The sequence below is a fragment of the Struthio camelus genome, chromosome 5, assembly GCF_040807025.1.
Source record: "Struthio camelus isolate bStrCam1 chromosome 5, bStrCam1.hap1, whole genome shotgun sequence".
In the NCBI taxonomy this organism is placed as follows: Eukaryota; Metazoa; Chordata; class Aves; order Struthioniformes; family Struthionidae; genus Struthio; species Struthio camelus.
The window spans coordinates 7,422,600-7,442,127 of NC_090946.1; the positions used below are offsets into that span (position 1 = coordinate 7,422,600).

The 19,528-nt window shown below is 59.6% G+C and overlaps 1 protein-coding gene across 18 annotated transcripts in view; it reads right to left on the minus strand.

The window, feature by feature from the left end:
* Positions 1-1,258: 1,258 nt before the first annotated feature.
* CTNND1 (catenin delta 1) overlaps positions 1,259-19,528 on the minus strand; it is a 33,526-nt gene continuing 15,256 nt past the window's right edge. For 4 of the 18 annotated variants that reach the window (XM_068944458.1, XM_068944461.1, XM_068944459.1 and 1 more), the window contains exons 2-20: positions 18,685-18,803; positions 17,505-17,817; positions 16,279-16,350; positions 15,826-15,984; positions 15,091-15,623; positions 10,651-11,114; positions 10,356-10,539; positions 9,942-10,059; positions 9,232-9,385; positions 8,812-8,829; positions 8,492-8,560; positions 6,763-6,890; positions 5,494-5,644; positions 5,042-5,234; positions 4,813-4,927; positions 4,003-4,090; positions 3,592-3,639; positions 3,363-3,460; positions 2,835-3,201 (exon numbers count right to left, since the gene is read on the minus strand). In XM_068944458.1, coding sequence (XP_068800559.1) covers positions 3,097-3,201; positions 3,363-3,460; positions 3,592-3,639; positions 4,003-4,090; positions 4,813-4,927; positions 5,042-5,234; positions 5,494-5,644; positions 6,763-6,890; positions 8,492-8,560; positions 8,812-8,829; positions 9,232-9,385; positions 9,942-10,059; positions 10,356-10,539; positions 10,651-11,114; positions 15,091-15,623; positions 15,826-15,984; positions 16,279-16,350; positions 17,505-17,699 — 2,892 coding nt within the window. In that variant the 5' untranslated portion in view covers positions 17,700-17,817; positions 18,685-18,803 and the 3' untranslated portion in view covers positions 2,835-3,096. Of the gene's footprint in view, positions 3,202-3,362; positions 3,461-3,591; positions 3,640-4,002; positions 4,091-4,812; positions 4,928-5,041; positions 5,235-5,493; positions 5,645-6,762; positions 6,891-8,491; positions 8,561-8,811; positions 8,830-9,231; positions 9,386-9,941; positions 10,060-10,355; positions 10,540-10,650; positions 11,115-15,090; positions 15,624-15,825; positions 15,985-16,278; positions 16,351-17,504; positions 17,818-18,684; positions 18,804-19,528 lie in introns of all 18 variants that reach the window. The other 14 variants (XM_068944468.1, XM_068944467.1, XM_068944466.1 and 11 more) reach the window with 14 other exon arrangements.

Below are 19,528 nucleotides of genomic sequence, written 5' to 3' on the forward strand. Positions count from 1 at the left end.
AAACCCCAGAGGAAGCGAGGCTGGAGCAGAAGCGAAAGCACGTGCGCGGCCCGGCCTCTGCCGCTGTCTCCCCGCGCTACCGCCCTGCTCGTCCGCTATGGGCGACTTGGGTAAGCGAAGCCCCTCTCGAGGGGGCGGCCAGGGGGCCCGAGCTGTCACCGAAAACGGCCTTGCAAAGAGCGCTGGGAGGCGGGAAAGGAGCTGCGCCGGGGCCGGGGGCCGTCGGCAGCCCCGGGACAGCGAGCGAGGAGACGGGCTGCAGACACGCTGCAAGGAAGGTGCGAGGACGTCCCTTCGTCCCCCCATCCCCAGCATCGTCCCTTTGTCCAGACACCTCCAGCACTGTCCCCCTGTCTAGACATCGTCCCTTCATCCTCCCACCCCCAGCGTTGTCCCTTCATTCAGCCATCCCCACCATCGTCCATTTATCCCCCCACCCCCAGCATTGTCCCCCCATCCAGCCATCCCCAGCATTGTCCCTTTGTCCCCCCGTCCCCAGCATCATCCCCCCCAGCCCGACAGCCCCGGCCCCCCTCTCCCTGCTGTCAGCCAAGGAATAAAACGCCCGGCTCTGCCTCTGCTCCCCTTGCCGCCGCCTTCGGGGGCGAACGCGCCGGCCGCCCCCTCCACCGGGCTCGCGGCCGGCTTCGGGCTCCCCCCAGGAGAGCTCGGAGGGCCGCACCGAGGCCGCAGCCCGCCCAAATATTACCCCCCTTCCACGGAGACACGGTTCAGATGGGGACGTGGCTGGTGTCCAGCCGCCATCCCGGCTCTGCGCTTCCCCCCGGGGTGCGGGGCACGGCCCTGCTTTCGGGAAGGCGCCAGGGCAAAAAGGTTGCGGCGCAGGGCCGCAGCAGCACCCCCTCGCCTCGACCGGTTGTTGGGATTCCTTCCCCTTTTTACACCTACTTTTAGGTAAAAGCAAGCCGAGCAAATGGGGATTTGCGTGACCTTTTTTTAAACATGGGCGGGGGGGGAAAAAAAACCACAGTCCAGCCCAAGAAAGCGGCGGGTGCAGAGCGGCGTCTTCTACAGCAAAGCCCGAGCAGGTGCCCCTTCGAACGGGAGCGCCAAGAGAAAAGCCGCTTCATCAAACCTAAGTAAAATTTAAAGAAACCAAAAACCCCCCTAAGAACTAAAAGATAAAAAACAGTCCTGGGTCCCCAAAAGCCCGGGCCCCGCAGACGGGGGCTGCGGTGGCCCCAAGGGAGCGCCGTACCGCCCGCCTTCTTTCAGCACCCAGCAACAGCAACTCGCCCACACTTTAAAAACTTTATTTATATAAAAAAATCATTTTGTTTTAAAAGCGTTACAAGAGTGTGCACAGGAATCAGACAACGAACAGCAGGTTCCCCCCCCGGCTCCCCCGCTTGCCCCCGGCAGAGCCGGAGGGGGGCGGAGGAAGGAAGGGGGAAGCTTTCTTTTTGGTTCATCTGGAATTAAAAATTAGAGGGGGGGGGGGAAGAAGAGGAATTAGTGTTTTACATACGTAAGAAACAAAAAGACGAGTTAGACCCCAGAACAAAACCAAGCCGAGGCGAGAGGGGGCCGGAGCCGGGGAGCGAGAGGCACAGATTGCGCCCGCTGCAGCCTGCTCCCTCTCTGTGCAGCGGGTGCAGGCCCACGGGGAGGGGGGGGGGTGTCCCCCCCCTCAGCTTGAACTACAGACCAGGGAAGGGCTCCAGTTTGCAGCTTGGCAAGGAGGCTTCCAGTTGCACAGGGAGAAAAGAAGATGGCAGCACTCCGGTTCCCAGCAGCGCTGCAGCCAGTTCAGGCCGGCAGCGGGGAAGGGAAGCGCTGGGCCCTGCCGGGAGCCTAACAACCACCCCCTCGGCCCAGCTAAGCCGGACAGTACGATTCAAAGAGCTATTTCACAGTGGCAGAGAAAGGCACGTGTCGAGAGAAAGGGAGAGGGGCGCCGGGGGATGAAACGGGGTGGGGGGGAGCGCGGCTCGCCACCTTGGCGCCCCTGCCAGCACCCGCTCCAGTACTTCGCTCAGTCCCTAAGAAACCTCTCCACCCCCAAAAGCCCTGCCGCGTCCCTTCCTTCCGCAAGGACCTACCTGGCCTCCCCCCCCTGCCAGCCCGGGGAGACCCCATCTTGCTCCCACACTGACCGTCTTCCCACATTAGGATCCCTCCTCATTCAGCCAGCCAAGTTGGGGGGGGGGGGGGCTGGCGACCCCGTCCAGACCTCTCTGCTCCCCCCACCGCAGAGCGAGGCTGCCGGGTCAGAACCCGATTTCCCCTTCCCGCACCCCTAAAAACCTCATCTAGAGCAAAGCAAGAGAAGTTATTGCTGTTTCTCCTTCCCCAACAACTCCAGCCCCCGCCTTGCCCAAACCGCCCCCCCAACGCCGCTGCCAGGGAGGGATGCTCCAAGTCGTCCCCGCAGCCTTGGCTGAAGGGCGATCCCGCACAAAAACACATCCCGGAGGCAACAAAAAGAAGTTGCTGGGGGGGAAGGTCTCAGTCCCTGTGCCCGACGCGGGCCGGGCCGACGTCTCTCCGGGCGGAGGGCAGGCACGGGAGAGAAGGCAGTTCCTGGTGAAGGCAGAGAGGCGGAGGCGTTTCGCAGCGTGCACGCCGGCCGATGCGGCGCAGTCAGGCAGCAGAGTTTACTCCCTGGAGGAAGGAGGCGGCGGAGGACAGGGAAGGAGGAAGAAATATCGATAGAGACGTCCCAGAAGAGGGAGGTGCAGCTGTCTAGAGGAGGCAGAGCGGCCTGGGCTGCCCCCACCCCAGCAGGGACCAGGCCCAGTCATTTGGCTGGCTAGTTGGCACAAACAGTCCAGCAAAAAAACCAAAAATAAGACAAGGTAAAAATCAGTCCATTCCACCACGAAGAGTTATTTTATATATATATATAATATATTATCAACCCAAACTGAGTGGAGGCAGGGACGGCAGCTAGATCTTCTGCTGTGGAGAAAGAGGGAGAGACGTTAGCATGCCCAGAGCGCGAGCAAGCGGAGACACGTGAGCCCGGCCGCTGCTGGATGGAGGCGGCGATTGGAGGCAGCAACGTTCAGAGCAGAATTTGGCTGGCCAAAGCACCCCTAATTGAGAGAGCGCAGCAGGATCTGTCAACGCTGTTCAGATTGGGCAGGGCACTGCGGGACATACCGACACGGGGTAAGACATGGCAACGTCCTCCTCCGCCTCCTCTACCTCAGGCTGCGATTCCTGCCCCTCCTCCTGCTGCAGACACACGGGGGTTAGTAGGGGTGATGGAGCAAGTGGGGGGTTAGTTGCGGGAGCCCAGTTCTCCCCTCCTCCTGGCCAGCCAGGACCAGTGTTGTCCCCCTGAACCCTCCCCCCCTGCCCAGTCCGCTCTTCTCTCGTTAGGAGGAGCCTCTCACCATCAACGGTGCTGCCTTCACCGGCTCCATATCTCCAAGGTCACCGGATCGGTCCAACGTCCTGCTGTGGTCCCTCTCGTTGAGTGTGGAATAGTTGTCTGGAGCAGGACAGCGGACAGTCAGATCGCACCACCTCGACGGGAGCCTGCATCCTCCCCAAAGAGGAGAGCTCTGCCCCTTCCTGGCACACCGAGCAGGCGAAACGCCCCTCCTCCAGCCCCTCTCCTACCTGGTCCCATGTTGCTCATCTGGATCTCCTCCCGGGAGGATTTCTTGTCTACAAGGATGGGAGAACAGCAGGTCAGACACTGCCCTGCAGCCACGAGTGGCGCGGGGCCGCTGCTTCCCTCAGCCGGCTGAGACCAGACTGAGCTGCCAACTCGACCTGCACCGCTGCCCCAAAAGGTGTTACAGGACTTATGTAAGCTCTGGCCATCATTTCTAGCAGCGAGAAACCATCTGAAGGCCAGGCCGACAGCTTTGGGTTAAGTAGCCACAGCTTCCAAGAAGGCCAGGGAGTGGGGAGCAGGGAGGGGAGGAAGGCTGGCAGTTCTGGGTAACCACAAGCTAGGAGAAGATAGTGGGGACAGGTAGATGTTCCCATGGCCTGGGGCACCCTTGCCAAAAGGAGGACGCGTACCTGCTTTTTGGTTTCGGTCAATGAGAGGCAAGGTGCTGTCATCAAAAGAGTTGCCACCCTGGGTCCGAGAGGTGTTGCTTAGGTTCACCTGGAGTACCAGACAGCAACTGCTCACACAGGGGCAGATACCCCTTCTCCATCACGACATGCAGCCCCTTCCAGTCCCCCCCCCTCCAAAAAGTCAGGATGGACCCAGGAACACCCTCCTCCCACAGCCCAGGAGCAAGGGCTGAAGCAATCAGGGGGTGCTCTGGACCCTCTAAGGCCTGGCAGGCCAGAGGCAGCCTGGTGGAGCAGGGTTTGATTTGGATGCTGAACTTCTCCTCCTCCCTAAAGGGTTCAAGTAGCTAGTTTTACTGCTCTCATGTGCACCCACAACACCCACATGAAAAGGCAGAGCTGGACCGGGGCTGGGTCATAGCAGCACCCAGCCTTTATGAGGCAGGGACGGTCCCAGCTTTTGGGGAAGAAACGGAGCGCTGAGCACCCTGATTTCCAGCACTGCCACAACAGCATTAACTCTGCAAGCTTCCCTGGCTGCAGATCTGAATGCTCACGTGTGGGCCAAGGGGCTGAACAGCTCTGCAGACCATTTCTTCCTCAGCAAAGACTTTTCCCCTGCCAGCCATCCCCTGGGTAGCAGCAGACAGGACAATTTCAAGCGACTCCAGTCCCCTCCCCAGTGAGAGATTAAGGAGGCAAAAATCCAGCACTGCTGGGAACAGAGCTCAAGGGGCACCCTTCTCCCTGTAGCACTGATCCCACCCACCGCCCCAGCCAGCAACAGGGTGCTTGCAACCATCCCCATACCTGGAAATCGGACTTCTTCCAGCCTTCCTTCTCCAGTGGCTTCCGCAGTTCTTTATAGCCCCAGACTGTCTGCAAGACGAGGGCAGCAGCTCGGACTTCTCTCTCCGAGCGGTTCCTAGAAAGAGGCAAGGGAAGAGATGTTTGGCAATACCCTCAAGCCTTGAGGGAGCCTCTGGGAAAGCCAAGGGAAGAAAACCTCCTTCTCTGCCCCTCACACCACAGAGCCTACCCCGATTTGTTGATCAGCACCAACTTCTCAATCCCCTGCGTTTCCCGCAGCTTCTTGGCCGCCTCAAGGTTGTCCACTATGACTTCATTGATGGTGCTGAGGATTGACACTACTGTGTCCTCAGAAAGGTTTTTGGCTGGCGTCTGCTGGCCTCCAGGCAGGTTCTTCACTAGGTTGGGGATAGCATGTTTACCTGAGAAGGGGAAAGAGTTAGGCACGAGCAGGAGAATTAGAAATAGCCAACAGCTTCGGCACTTTTCCTCAATGGAGTCCATCACGTGCCACTCTGGGAGAGGAGCAATAGATAGATAGATCCTGGGTCAATGCTGGCTGATGCCAGGCCCACATACTTCAACTGCCCAGGATGTAGAGAGAAGAGGTTCCTGCCTGCCCCAGGGAGACAGGGAAAGCGTGACCAGCCCTCGCCACACCAGGCCCTCCACAGCCCTCACCTATCAGCTCTTTGTTACGCAAGTCGACAGCCAGGTTGCGCAGGGCTCCGGACGCAGCTTTCACAACGCGCTCGCTGTCGTTGGTCAGGAGGTCGGCAATGGCGGAGAGCCCCTTCTCCTGGCGAAGCGCTGAACGGATGCACCGTCCGTACTACAGGGGGGGAGAGAGGGTAGAGCGCCACGGTGTAACCTGGGCAGGCACAGCCTCTTTCTGCTCCTGGCAATGGGGATATGACTGGGAGCCGTGTAGCCCACCTTGATCTTCGCAAGAAGGATCCCTGGCTTCAGCCCAACAGGGAGAGAGACCATAAAGGCCCCATTCCTGCCCCAGGATGAAATATCTCATGTCTTAAGCAGGGTCACAAAGACATCATCCACACGAGAGCCGTTCCAAGCCTCTCCTAGGCCCAAACAGACCTGAGCCTGGTAACACAGCAAGCAGAGGGGCATGCAGGACTGAGCCTCGCTCTGGGGCACCCAAGGGACATATGTAGCACGGCAGTGCTAGACCCAAAGGGCACACCGTTCTGGCACTATCAGTCAGCCGTAATTCATGCTGTGGCCCATCAGCCCCGACGGGGGGAAGCTGGGCAGTAGATGCTCTGACAGACAGACAGCCACCTTATCCTCCCTGTGTGCACGGCCCTGCGCAGAGGTGGCTGCTTCAGGGCAAACCCAGAGGCTTGGCAAGCTGTAAGTTACTGGCACTGCACACTGCCAGGCCCAGATCACCTCAGCCATGTCTAAGCCCAAGCTTTGCGATTCCTTGTTCCCAGACCTGTAACCTGGTAAGCCCTGGGGGGTTATGTCTGAACAGGAAGGTGCCAATTCACAGCAGGGAGTCTGAGGTCAAAGCCCTCCTGCAGGCCAGGCAAGCAAGATTTCCCAGCCGGTCTCTTCATGCACGCAAGTGAGGGCTGAAGAGCAGGACCGTCCAGCACTAGGCATTAGCCTCAACCTTTCATTCCCTTCTCTCAGTCTAGACAGCTGAAGGAGTGACAGGGAACAGGCTGCAGGCAAGGAGACCTACGGGCAGTCCTCAGGAAAACAAAGCTGGCAGGGAGCACAGAGCCATTAACAGCACAGGAGACACGGCCCACATCTGAATCGTGCTGCTGAATGATGTCTTCTTGGGCGTGACGTCACGCACGACAAGTGGCCCTCTACAGCTCTGCCGGTACCTGAGGCTGCTGCCTCCCCGCTCCCCAAGGCCCCCTTTCCCTGCAAGGCCAATGAACTCGGACATGCCCACCTCCACGAGGCACTCACCGTCCAACGGCCAGCACACAGATTCTGAATGGCTCCTGCCGAAGCCTCTAAGATAGCTGGAGTCTTGCTTTCCTTTAACAGAGAGATGTATATCCGGACCACTTCTGGCTGGAAGAGTAGCTCATAGCCTGCCAAAGGGACACAAAGCAGGAGAAGTTACCCAAGGGCTCTGCCAGCACCGAGACCAAGCAACTGACTTGTTCAAAGGAGTCCCACCAGACACCCAAGGCCTGAAGCTTTTAGCCTAGAGGCTGGACGCTCAGCACACAGAGGCCAGACTGCCCCACGCTGCAGGAAAACCAGACCCCCAGCACCAGTCGGGGTCAGGCTGGAGGCTGTGCCTGCAGGCTCCAAGACGCACGGCGGCTCAGGAGAGGTTCTGGGCTGAGCCACGGCACTATCAGCAGCAGAACGTCCTCAATTTTAGTTTAACACCTGGCTAAGAGGTACCACATCCAGGCCAGGGCACGTACTGGGGCAGCAAGCTCAGCAGCTGGGCGCTGCGGTAGCAAAAGGCTCATCTGTTGCTCTCGGCACCAGTGGCAGCATCTCACGCTTGCACAGGAAGAAGGGGAAACACCCTGTGAGAGTGGCTGCTAAGGAACAGGCTGGAAGAGGCTTGGGTTCAGCTCGTCCTCACAGACTGAGGGCGCCAGGTCTCCGCAGGACCAGGTCTCTAGCAGGTAGACAGCAATAAGGCCTCCAAGCATCAACTCCTTTCCATGCAAATACATGCTGAGAAGTGGCTTCTAAAGCAGCGTTTTAGCTTGCTTCTCCCCTTCTCTAATCTACCGCCACTGCCCAGTGGCCAAGCAGAGATGGGGTCAAAGTTTGCAGCTGCGTGGCCAGATTTTCCATCTTGCTCTAGGAGTTTTGCATCCATCCTGACAGGTGACTCCTCCAGTTCCTCCACCGAGGCGGACGCCGATTCTTTCCCCACAGGGTGAAGCAGCTGCGAGCGTCTGATGGCACGCTTGCCGCACTACAAGACTCAAGTTGCACCAGCCACAACTCAGGTCAGCCTGGCAGGGGCACAGTTGCATATTCAAGCTGCTCACAAGGACAGGGAAGCTGAGGACGGACGTGAAACTCCTCCAGCGCAGGTCAATTCTTTGTATTCCTTAGAGGCCCCAGGGTCCTCCCAGGAAGCACAGGGTGTTTTGAGGCAAAGCACAGAGCCAAACTCAAGCCCTGGGCTCGAGTTTGCCCACTGCTCTGCCAGTGGGGAGGCACTTGTAGCCCTCAGAAGTTAGAAGTCTCTCCCCTGAAGGCTTCTCAGAATGATCCTTCCTCACATTTGTGTTGGAGAGCAGCATTTCCGGTTGTAAAGTCTTTCAGGACCAGAAGAGAAGCGCAGGCCAGGGAATAAGTCACCCCGAGAAGTCTACGACACGACAGAGAACTACCCTTCCCAAGGCTGCATCTCCATGCTGTTCCTCAGTCCAAGGCAACAGCTCCCTCAGCAGCCCTAGCAAACATCTTCAGGCAGCGCTGACCTCTGCCAAACACAAGAGGCCTCTTTCAGTAGGATCCACCTTCAAAGGTGCCTGTGGCAGAGCTAGTGTTTTAACAGGAACTTGGGCAACCAAAAACAGCACTTCCAAGTCTAACTTCCATCCATTTGGGAGGCTCACTTCAGTAGGAAGCCAACCCAGCCCTTCTCCAGGGCTGCTTGTGGAAAAGGAGGCCTGTGCACCTGAACCCTGCAAAGACGCACTAGGGAACGTACCTTTGGCTGGAGCTGTTCTTTTAGGGAAATCCACTGTATCGGCACCAAGGTCTTCTGGGGTTTTTTTACCTTCAAAGAGCAAGCACAGAGGCATAAGACACCTCTTCCCACCCATCTCAGCCCAATAGCTTATCGCCACCTGCTACAGGAACAAGCCCAGAGGCAAGGCGAAGCTAAGCTACCAGCATGCCCCAGGATGGGACGACAAGGGCACCACCATGGTGCAGGCAGCACATGCCCAACTGGGGTGGAACAGAGGAGACAGCTAGAGAAAGCACCCAATCAAACCACAGAAAAATTAAAACCAAGAGCACACTCACCTCTGGAGAACCATTCGTCTATTGGCGAAGCGGAGAGAAGGACAGGAGAGAGGGGAGGCAGGAGGAGAGAAGTGCCGACAGCATCATGGGGCAGATCATTTGGCAAGAAAGCAAAGGGAAGGGACAACACAGGAGAGAGGGGAAAGGTGTGGAGTTAGTAGAGATCCAGCCATCACCATCCCACCACCACAGAAACCCACCAGGAGACCATTAGCTTGTGTCACACGCTTTGGACGAGGCAAGCAGTAACTCCCAAAGCCAGGGGAGGCGCAAATCACCGCGTCTCCAGAGAAAGCTGCAATTTAGCCTTCACGCAAGAGATGCCAGAGTAGGAGCATAGAGACTCCACACCGCCCTCAAGCCCCGCTGAGGGGGACGTCCTTATCCCACCTCCCTCCACGCAGACACCATCCAACGAACCTTTGCCCTTCTTGGCACCAAAGCAGCTGGCAGCATGGGGCCCGGTGTTGTTGGCAGGGACCAAGGGTGTCTCCTGGTAGCGCTCAGCATGGGGGATCTCACGATGGACTTGGTAGGACAAGTTTCTCAGCAGGCACACGCAGTTCTCCACCAGCTAGAGAGAGCCAGAGAGTTTGGCTCAGAGCAGCACATGCTCACCCCACAGCTGCCTGAGTGAGGGCCACATCTTGACCATAGCTTACAACGCAGAGCTAGACCAAGCGGAGCTGAACTGGGGCCAGGCAGCTCCATCTCAGATGGATCTGAAGCAGACAGCGGTGGGTCAAGGCAAATTGGGAGCCGTGAGCCAGGAGATACCAGCGTGGGATAAGAGGATTGTTACACTCTCACTGGTGTATTCCTATTGCCCACTGCAGACTGACAGCTGGACTCGTCCAGATCAAACACCTTGGTCTCACCCCACAGAGCTTCTGTCTTCGCAAGAGGGTTTGAGAAAGATGAGAGCTTGGCTTGGGTTTTCCAGCTAGCCCTGTCACCTCAAAGTCTTCCTAGTCTAGGTGAAGCCCTGGACTCCCCCTCTCCATTCTTGGTCCTTCTTGAGAAGCCCACCTGCAGCCACCACCAACAGCAGAGAGCTGCTGGGGTTGGCTGACAAGGGCCAAGCGCTGCGGGCCCTGGTCCCACTCCGTCCACCACCCCCACCACGGTACCTTGCTGTCCGAGTCCTTCTGGCCGATCTCGGACTGGACGATGTAGATCAGGGCATCCACCAGCCCGTCACACTCCCGCAGCTTCCGACGGGCCTCGCTCCGCTCCGAGCTCACGTTCCTGGCAGGCAGGAGACACCAGTCATGGGCGAGACTGCTGCGGGCCAGAGAGCAGCAGCCCCCACCTGGCAGAGCTCCAACCTGAGGAAGATCCCTCTGGCTCCTCTCTACAGAGAGGAGCTTCTCCTTTGTCAAGGGCTGTGTCACCACTCGCCATCCTAGAGGAGCAGCTCCTCCACAGACAGCATGGTGGTCTCACAAGGCTACCGGAAGCCGCCACCTCCTGCTCTGGGAAGGAGGGTTACAGCAGCCCCAACCCGCGCCAGCTCTCAGTTGAGATCTAGTCCCCCCCCGTACCTAAGGCAGCCAGCGGTGTTAGTGAGCACAGACTCCCACTCGATATGGCGGGGTTTCGAGTCCTCATTGGGTTCCCGCTCCCAGCCTGAGCGGGGAATGACCACCTCATCAGTCAGGGCGTGCAGTGCATGATCCACAATGGCCATCTTGATGGAGTCGTGCGAGGACAGATTCCACAGCGTTCCTGCAATGCCACGCAAGGGAGGCGCTTGGTCAGACCACAAGGACGCAAAACCTGCACCGTTCGCCCCTCACCCAAAGGATCAGCCCCTCCTTCCCTCCCTGAAGCAGTTACCTGTGATAACCTCTGTGAGGTCCATGTCATGGGCCTTCCGCAACAGGCGCACCAGGGCAGGTACCCCATCGCAGTTCTTGATGGCAATCTTGTTGTCTTGGTCCTTGCCAAAGGAGATGTTCTTGAGGGCCCCGCAGGCCCCAAAATGCACCTCTTTCTTGGGGTGGTCCAGCAATCCCACCAGCACAGGAATGCCCTTCAGCTTGCGCACCTCCGTCTTCACCTTGTCATTGCGGTAGCAGAGGTGCTGCAGGTAGGCGGCCGCGTTGGACTTGACAGCGTCCAGCCGGAAACTCAGCATGGCTATTACCTCCGGCAGCTCCGGCTGGCGCCAGTTGCCTGGGGCCGGGGCTCCCTTACGTAGGCTGTCCAGACTAGCCAAGCTGCCCCGCTCATGCTGAGCCAAGGGGGCCCAGTAGTACCGGTCAGGGGCCACTTCGTCCACCAGCATGTCTTCGTAACTCCTAGGAGAGGGGACAGCCAGCGTCAGCACGAGCCCTAGACTTGCAGGGGATGCTGTGCCCTGCCTCAAGCCATCAGGAGACGGGATGGAGGCCAGGCTCCAGAGCAGTCTCGTGGCACCTTCCTGCTCCCCTTTGCAGCCGCACAGGAGCGTAGGCCCCAGCTGGAGTCTAGAGCCGGCACCTCCTTCCCTGCAGGAGCCTCCCCAGGACAGCTCGGGAAGCAGAAGATTCCCCAGCGGATGGGGACAGCCCTGGCAGCAGTTCTGCTCCCTTCCCACCCGCCCCACCCTGCTGGATTTGGCTTTGGTTCAAGACACACAATCCCAGTCTCCGCAGAAACTCTACAGAGGCATGACCCAGTCCCAAGGCTCGAGCAGCCCACATAAAGGCAAGAATAAATATTTGGGCTCGTGGCCACTAGAGGGCAAGTTCATACCACACCAAGGAGCCAGGACAAGTAACTAGAGAACTCCCCAGGGCTTCGGGCAGCTTAAAGTGCTTCATGCAAGCCAGCCTGTTACACCATCATTAAGTGGGTACAGCAAGAGAGCAGAGTCTGGTTTCAGGCCGTCCAGTTCTTTTGCTGCCCTGCCTGGCCTGGAACCAACACTGTACCCAGACATCTGAGCCGCCCCACCGCGGTCCAGGACACGCAAGCTGCTGCCTAACCCAACCGCTCTAAGTATTTCAGAGCGTCTGCCTCATCACATCTAGAGCAAAGACTTCCCCCAGGATGAGGCTCCGAAACGCGTTGCCTTCGGATGGCCAGCAACATGTCGGGGCTGCGTAACTGCACAGGAGACAGGCTTATCCAGGCATCAGGAGACACCCCTGGTGCCCCCGCACACACGCGTACACACTCAGAAGCCCTGCTACTTGCCTCATTTTTTGTCATCACTAGTAAGTCCGCCCGCTAAACATAATCTTTCCCCCATCCAGGCAGAGGAATGCGGCACTTTCCCCCAGAAGGGGGACGGGAGGGGATGCTGCTCTCAGACGGACAGGCCCCATTGCTGCAGTCGGATCTGAAGCCCCAGGGTGCTGCCGCAAAGCACTGCGGGGAGCCCAAGGTGAGCTAGCATCCTCCGCCTCCCACCTGCCCACCTTCACGTTCACCCTTTTCACACCAAGATCAGGTGTGGGAAGCTCCCTGCCACCAAGCAGGCAGGGCAAGTTGCTGTAAGGGCAGGTTCTGCTCCTTACACCAACCGCCCCTGCTACAGCCTGCGGTACGGGACTCGCCGAAAACCACGAGCCCTGGGGAGCAGCCACACCTCCGCGGTCAAGCCATCCTCAGGTGTTGCTGTACAGCTGGCCACACGGGGCTACTACGGTTGGTGGCAGCGTGCCGCTAGGCCAGCTTCAGGATGTCTCAACGGGGCGACGCGCCGGCCGCGCGGCCTGGCTACTCGGAGATGCTAAGGAGCGCGGCCTCTCCAGGGAGCTGCCCCGGCTGCTGCAGGGCGCTGCGCTCGACGCTTCACGCTGACCAGCGAGGCCGCCCCAGGCCGAGGCAGGAGCCAGACGCAGCCCATGACAGCCAGCACCACAAACAAGCCACCCGACACTTGTCAATGCGGCACGGGGTCAAAGTCAGCCAAGATTCAAGCGCCCCAACGGGGAGCTCCTGGCCAACAGCGAGGGCGAGTCGATGCCGGATCCCCTCCCCGGGCACCATCCAAGAGCAGATGGGGGTAGCAGAGATGGGTGAAGCATGTCCTCCGCTGTGGCTGGAGCTCCCTCCTACCTCCCGGGCAGGCAGGGAGCTCCGAGGAGAGCCACAGGAGAGGGACCCGCGCGCTCACGGCCGATCACAGCCGGCACGCGCTGCGCCTCTCGGCTCAACGGGCTCTTTCGTCTCCCGCGCGCCTGGCGAGCTGCCTCCCTGAAGGAAGTCATTAAGGGCCAGGCCCCTGCTCAAGACAAACATCTCGGAGGCAGGGGGGATGCTGATCTTGCCTGTTCCCATTCCTACAAACCAGGCGGCTGAGCGCGGATGGTAACTGAGAAGGCAGGGGCCAAGCCAAGCTCAACAGCGCCTGGATTCCACAGATTGCTGCAGCCGGTATCGGTCTGCGTGGGGAGGGAGAGCTCGGCTGCGGGGCCGCAGCGCGAGGGTCCTACCGAGGCCCCCCCCCCCCAATCTCCCGTATCCAGCAGTGTCCCTGCAGGACAAGGTGCAGGGCTCTTACTAGGGCTGCGCCCCGGCTGTCAGGCTGGGCTCAGAGACGGCTCCTTTTTCCCTCCTCAAACGTGCCCTGAGGATCCCGAACCCACCCCTGTACAGCTGTGGCTCTCCCCTATGCCTGGCTCCACCTCCAGCTCATCTAACTCCTTCCCTTGAAGGCCTGGAGGGAAGGCAGGAAGGCAAACGGCTGCCGCTCAGCCCAGCAGAGAGACCTTAGGGTCTCGAAAGCCGAGCCGTTCAGACCAAGCGATCCAGGGCAGGCTCCTGCCTCTGCACGCTGGACAGGACACGAACGCAGGGAAGGTTTGCAAGCCGGAGCCTTCCGTCTCGGCTGCACTCCTGCCTTTTGGCATTCGGTCCCCTCGGCAGCTCGAGGCTGGAGTAAAGCAGCCCTAAGTCAGGCACGCCTGCTTAACCCCTTCCGGCCAAGTTGCTCACGAAGGGACCAGCCGCGAAGGCCACGTGCTCCAAACTGCTAACGTTGGCATTTCAGAGCTGTTTGAGTCAGCGCAGGCGGCGGGGGCAGCTGCCTTGCCCTCTCCTCCAGCCGACACAAGCTTCGCGAGGCAAAGCAGGTTGGGGAATCAATCCGAGTGAATAACCGCCCAGACTGGTTCAACACAGCAGCAGAAACGCTTGTGCTGGCACAAGCCGAAAGGACGGACAAAGCTCCTCCTTTAGTGGCTGCAGCAGCCAAGAGCTACTGTGGATTTATAGTACGTGTCTGGAGACAGGCAGATCTCGGGCAGGGGCTGGTGAGCGCTGCCTTTCCCTAGGGTCTCTACCTCCTGCCTCTCTTTTATGCCCTAGGAGTTCAGGGAGCCTGTGATCAGCCTGTCCCGCCCTCCTCGGCACCATCGGGAGGCCCACATCCGTCCCAACGGCCCCCTCCCCACCTCTGGGATCCAGGCCTGCTCCCTTGCTGCGCTCCTACCACACCACCATCCAGCCGCCAGCCTCTCCCCAAACCTCACCCTGCCACAAAGGCGGCGAGCGGAGCAGGCTGGGAGGCTTAAATCAGCCGCGCTCATTTGTACGCAGGACGTTGCCGGTACAGCACACTAGCAGTCGCTGCCTGAGGCACGCAACATCCCAGAACATCGGCCAGCATCTCCGAAGGGGCAGCTAAAGGACCCCCGAGACCCTCCTCCTCCGGCATCCCTTGGGCAGCTGCAGCCTGGCAGGGCGGTGGCTCCGGCCGTCAAGCCGGAGGAGCCACCGATCACCCACAGCCAAATGAGGGGGAGAAGCTGCTCACTGCCAAACAGGTTGAGCAGCTTCTCCCGCCTTGCAACAGGGCTGCGCTGCAAGAACGCTCCCCGGGGCACCGCGGGGCTGAGCCTCGCTCGCCCCAGCCCTCAGCTCAGCACAAAGGCTCCTCCGGGGCTGCGACGCCCAGCCTGGATCAGGCGCTGTTCCCAGCGGTATAAACAAGCAGCAGGACGGATTTCGCGATGCCTGATCCCACCCAACTGCAGAGCGGCCACCTCCCTCCGGAGCCTGCCGTCCCACTGGCAGAACAAGTAGCGCAGGAGAGGGAAGAGCCTGGAGCTATGTCCAACCGCCCTGCGGAACTCCTTGCTGCAGGACGACCAGCTCAATTAGCGCCAAGTTTTAACCACCAATTAAACACACAATTAGGAGCGGATGCAAGTTTTCTCCTGCACGAGCCATAGGTGACTCAGTTCATGTACTGTCTCCACGATCCTCCTTTCTCTTGAAGAGGATGAAGTTGTAGGGACACCGTGCTAGTATTCCTCCACCCCCCCACACCTGGTCCCCCAATACCTGAGCCGACGCCGGGGGTCAGAAGGGGTCCCTGCCCGCCTGGCCGTGCCATAGTCAGACATAAGCCCGTAGTCCACGTCTTCGAAGCCCACGCTACGCTGGTCATCCTCCAGGCCGTACGGCTCAGGGTGGAAGTGGTTGAGGTCCATGTTGCTGCCCCCAACGCGCACTTGAGGCTGGGGGCCATAGACGTCCTGGCGGCTGGGGGCCCGGTAGGTGTCCATGGAGGGGCGGTAGCGCTCGTCGATGCGGGTGACACGGGACAGGCTGCCGTAGCTGTGATCGCTGCCTGGGTAGCCGTCCTCATAGGGGCGGCCATAGCCATCGGGGTAGTGGTAGTTGCGAGGGAGGGTGGCCGTGCCTGGCTGGCTCAAGTAGCCGCCAGGGCCCCCGTTGCCATTCTTGCGGAAGTTCCTGTCCATGGTCTGGACATAGTTGCTGGTGACTGGGGAGGTTTCCAAGGGTAACCCATCGGGTCCCACAGGGACCTGCTGGACTGTCCGGGTGGTCACGGTCTTCACCACTTTCTTCACCTAGAAGGATGGACATTGGGAATGCTCCAGTCAGGAAGCCCTGTCCCCCACCACCCCTGCGTCCCCAGATTCTACCCCCAGCCCTGCACCTTGCTCCAGTTTCACACCCCTTTCAGCTCGGGGCACGACGAGCTGGCAGTCATCACTGCCATAACAACCCAGCCAGAGCCCATGCCATCCATGCCCTGCCCCAGGCTTGTACCGTGGTCTCCGTGCGTCGGGTCGTCCCGTCGTCCGATGTCTCCACGGACACCACCGACATGGCCCCTTCTGGGTCCTCCTCCATGGTGTACGTCTCCTCCACGATCTGGCCTGGGTCCTGCATTCTGGGGATCGTGCTGTACAAGAGGTGGCTGTGGTCCTGAGGGAGCAGGAGGCGGCAGGCAGTCAGCCCCCACTGCCCTCCCTGGAGTCAGTGGCCAAGAGAGGAGGAGATCTCACCCACCAGGGAGCCTCGCTGTCCCTGCTCATGAAGGAAGATACCAACTTACCCCCACCCCAACCCTTCTAGGCCAGGGTGGCCGCATTTGGGTATCCATTTGGGTATCTCTCTCTCCAGACTAGGGTTGGGACACTGCCCCAAGCACCCCCCCGCCACGACCTTCCTCCCCCGGCAGGCAGGCTGCCTACAGCCAGAGGGCTCGGCTCCCCTTACCTGTGGCCCGTTGAGTTTCAGATCTGGGAACTTCTGCCTCTCCAGGTCAGCATCGCCCAAGAAACGGCCGTTCTGAAACGCACATCACCACAGCAGGCGGTTACTGGAGTGCTGCTCCTCTCTCTGCCAGGATCCTGTATATCCTCCCTCTCCTGTTAGCCCTAGGCCCTTGAGCAGGCCATCTCCAGCATCCTACCAAGACACCCAACACATGCCCCACATCTTGCTCCCAGAAGAAAAGAGCAAGCTCCCCAGAGGCTTGTGCAACACACAGCAAACCATCGCCCAGTCCAGCCTGGCCAAACATCAAAGGACGTACTGCTCAACCCACCCCAGCTCTCCCACGGCACCTACATCCAACTCGCACAGACATCCAGTCTCCTGACAGACAGGCCAAGAGCACTCCCCATTCCCCAACGCTGCCCTGAAGACCTTCCGCATCTCCTAACGCAGGAGCGTTGCAAGTCATATCCCAGAGGGGATACCTACTGGGAGAGCTGCTGAGGGAGCGGTGTGGATGCTCGGCAGCTGATCACAGACTGCTAGTTTGACTTGCTCACCCTCCCACCCCCATCTTTTCCTTCCCTGCCTGACCCGTACGTCTCTCCTAGCAGCATCACCTTTCACAATCAGAAAGTTGACCACCTTCTGCCCAGCACGGCATGCTAGCCTTCTGAGAGCCCCCCTCCCAAAAAGAGGGCCCAGAAAAGTGAGAACAGGAGACAGATCTCAAGTCAAGGCAGATGAAACCACATCTCAAGCCCTATAAAGGAAAGGAGCCTCTCCCAGCCCTGGTTTGGCTGTTTGGGGAATAATCTGAGACTCCAGGGACTCTCCACTGCCCCATGAGAGGAGGAAAACAGACACACACCCCCACAACTGTACACCAGCCCTTGCATTTCAGCCACCTTCCAAGAAGCCGAGCGCAGCGGGGAGAGAAGATGCCCAGGTACCAAATACAGATAAGCCTGCTGAAGTGCTCACAAAACTCCCCAGAAAAACTCTGGCTGCCAGGTAGATTTGCACGTCCCCAGATCACCTTCAGCTCCAGCACACGTACAGCACTGTCGGCCTTACAAGACCAACCTAGCCTTCCTCCGTATCACATATCCGAGGAGGGCTGAAGAAAAGGAGCCTGGCCCAGGGCTGCCCCCACTCAGGCAGCATCAACGCAGATGGGGGCTCCGGGAGCCGCCGCACCCGCCGCTGCCAAGGGGGTTTTTTACCTGGTGCCGCCGGGTGAGCGTGCCGTTGGCCAAGCCCGGGCCAGCGTCCTGCGGGGAGACCCGGACTCGTTCCAGCTGAGCCGACACATGGCGCCGTTCTTCCTCAAGCGCCCGGGTCAGCTTCTCGAACTGCGCCTCCTGCTCCTTGACAGAGGCAAGGATGCTGGCGGTCGACTCCACTTCCGAGTCGTCCATGGGTGACGGGTGCCCGGGATGGGCAGGGCGGGGGGCGCAGGGAGGCACAAGTGAAGGTGGCTTGGTGTCAGGGTGAGGGGAAGAAAAATAACCCAGAAGGGGGGAGCCACTCTCTTCACTGCACATGATTTGGGGAGAGGAAAGGAAGAGAGAAGAGGGGTCAGAAGAAATGGATTTCATTAAGACAGATTCTCAGAACAAGGAGGGGAAAAAAAAGTTCTTATGCCAATAACACCCACTTCCACCCACCAGAAATGCGGGAAGGGGGTCTTGGAGCAGCACAGCTCCAGGCGTGGCTCAAACAGCCCCCACTGGCATTTAAGCTTGGAGAAGCATCGTTTTGGCAGCAGAAGGGCCTGCACCCCCCACCACACCAAAGATAGGGGGTCAAGCCAGGTTCAGGAGAACTGTTATGTACTGAGGAGAACTGTTACTCCTCATAAGAGCCTTCCTCAGGCTGTGGGAAGTCTTCTCCTAGAAAGGGCCCCATGTAGCTGCTAGCAGGAGGGGAGGGCACATCCCAGACCTGGGCAGAGCATGGGACATCGTCCTGCAGAACGAGCACTAACCCAAACCCCACTGTTTCCTTTGGGGAAGGACAGAGGGAGATGGTTGTGTTATTCATTCCGCTCCCTCCTTGCCAGGAGGGGGAAAGTGAGCTGTAAAATGAAGGTTTGGGGGGGGGGGGGGGCGACACAGCCATGCTCCACAGCTCCCTTCTACCTAGGAGAGGGTAGAAAGTGGGACGGGATCCCCCCAAAGGGGACCCCGCAAGCCTCTTTGCCAGCTATCAAAACCCACCACCCTCCAGGTCCTGGCCAGGGCTCCCACAACGCTGCAGCCTTCCCAGGAGGCCTCTGGCCCACCCGTCTAGGGGCAGGCAGTGACTTGGAGCCCTCAGACATCCCCTCCCAAAAGAAAACAGCAAATAAGAGCACCACAATCAATGTTTTGACAGAGAGAGGCAATTTTGTTCCATACAGACCTGTCAGAGGAGGAGGTTCGGGTTTGATTGGCAAAGGCACAGGGCAGCCAGGTCTAGGCGCAGAGAGTCATGGGAGAAACAGCCCAGCCACCACAGTGAGGAAGCAGGAGGGAAGAGAGCTGCAGAGACAGCAGGAAAGTGGGGTCAAAAAAAAAAAATCACATGAGTGAACTTAAAACAGAAGGTAGGGAAGGGCACACTGAGATTTGGGCAAGGGGCTCGTCTCGGCAGCCAGTTCTCCCCCCTCGCCCCGAGCGATAGGGCTTTGTCCAGAGACGGCTGGCACGGTTGAAGACGCAGCACTGCGTTCTCGCAGCGGCCCCCCACCCCAGACACCTCGCTGACGGGTTAAACAGCCCAGGAGCAGAGGGGTGGGGTGGGCTCAGCCCTCAGCGCAGCACGGCTGAGTCCCGGCAAGCCTGCCAGAGGTTTTTCCCAAACTCATGCAGTCACGGCAGGCGTGTGGCAACTCGTCAGAGCCAGGCGGCCGGCACAGAAGCTGCTTTCCCACGCTCTCCGGCGCGGCATCGGCTCTGCCCGTTGCCCCAGCAGCGGCCGTAACGGCAACCGCAGGCCGGCACCGGGATCACACGCAGCATCGCCCTTCCAGCGGCCCTGCTCTCCCCGTGGCTCTTGGGACCCAGCCCACAGCAGACGCTGGTTCAGAGGAACTCAAAGCGGATATCGGCCTTCATTTCCCTATCTCAAATGAACCCGTAGCAAGCCCTTCTTGCAAAAGCCCCCGCCCCGCTCCCAGCGGGGAGCTCCTATCCGCGGCCCTAGCGCTCCCAAGGCTTCCCCCGGGCGCGCGCAGCACATCACCGCTCTGCCTTGGCTTTTATCA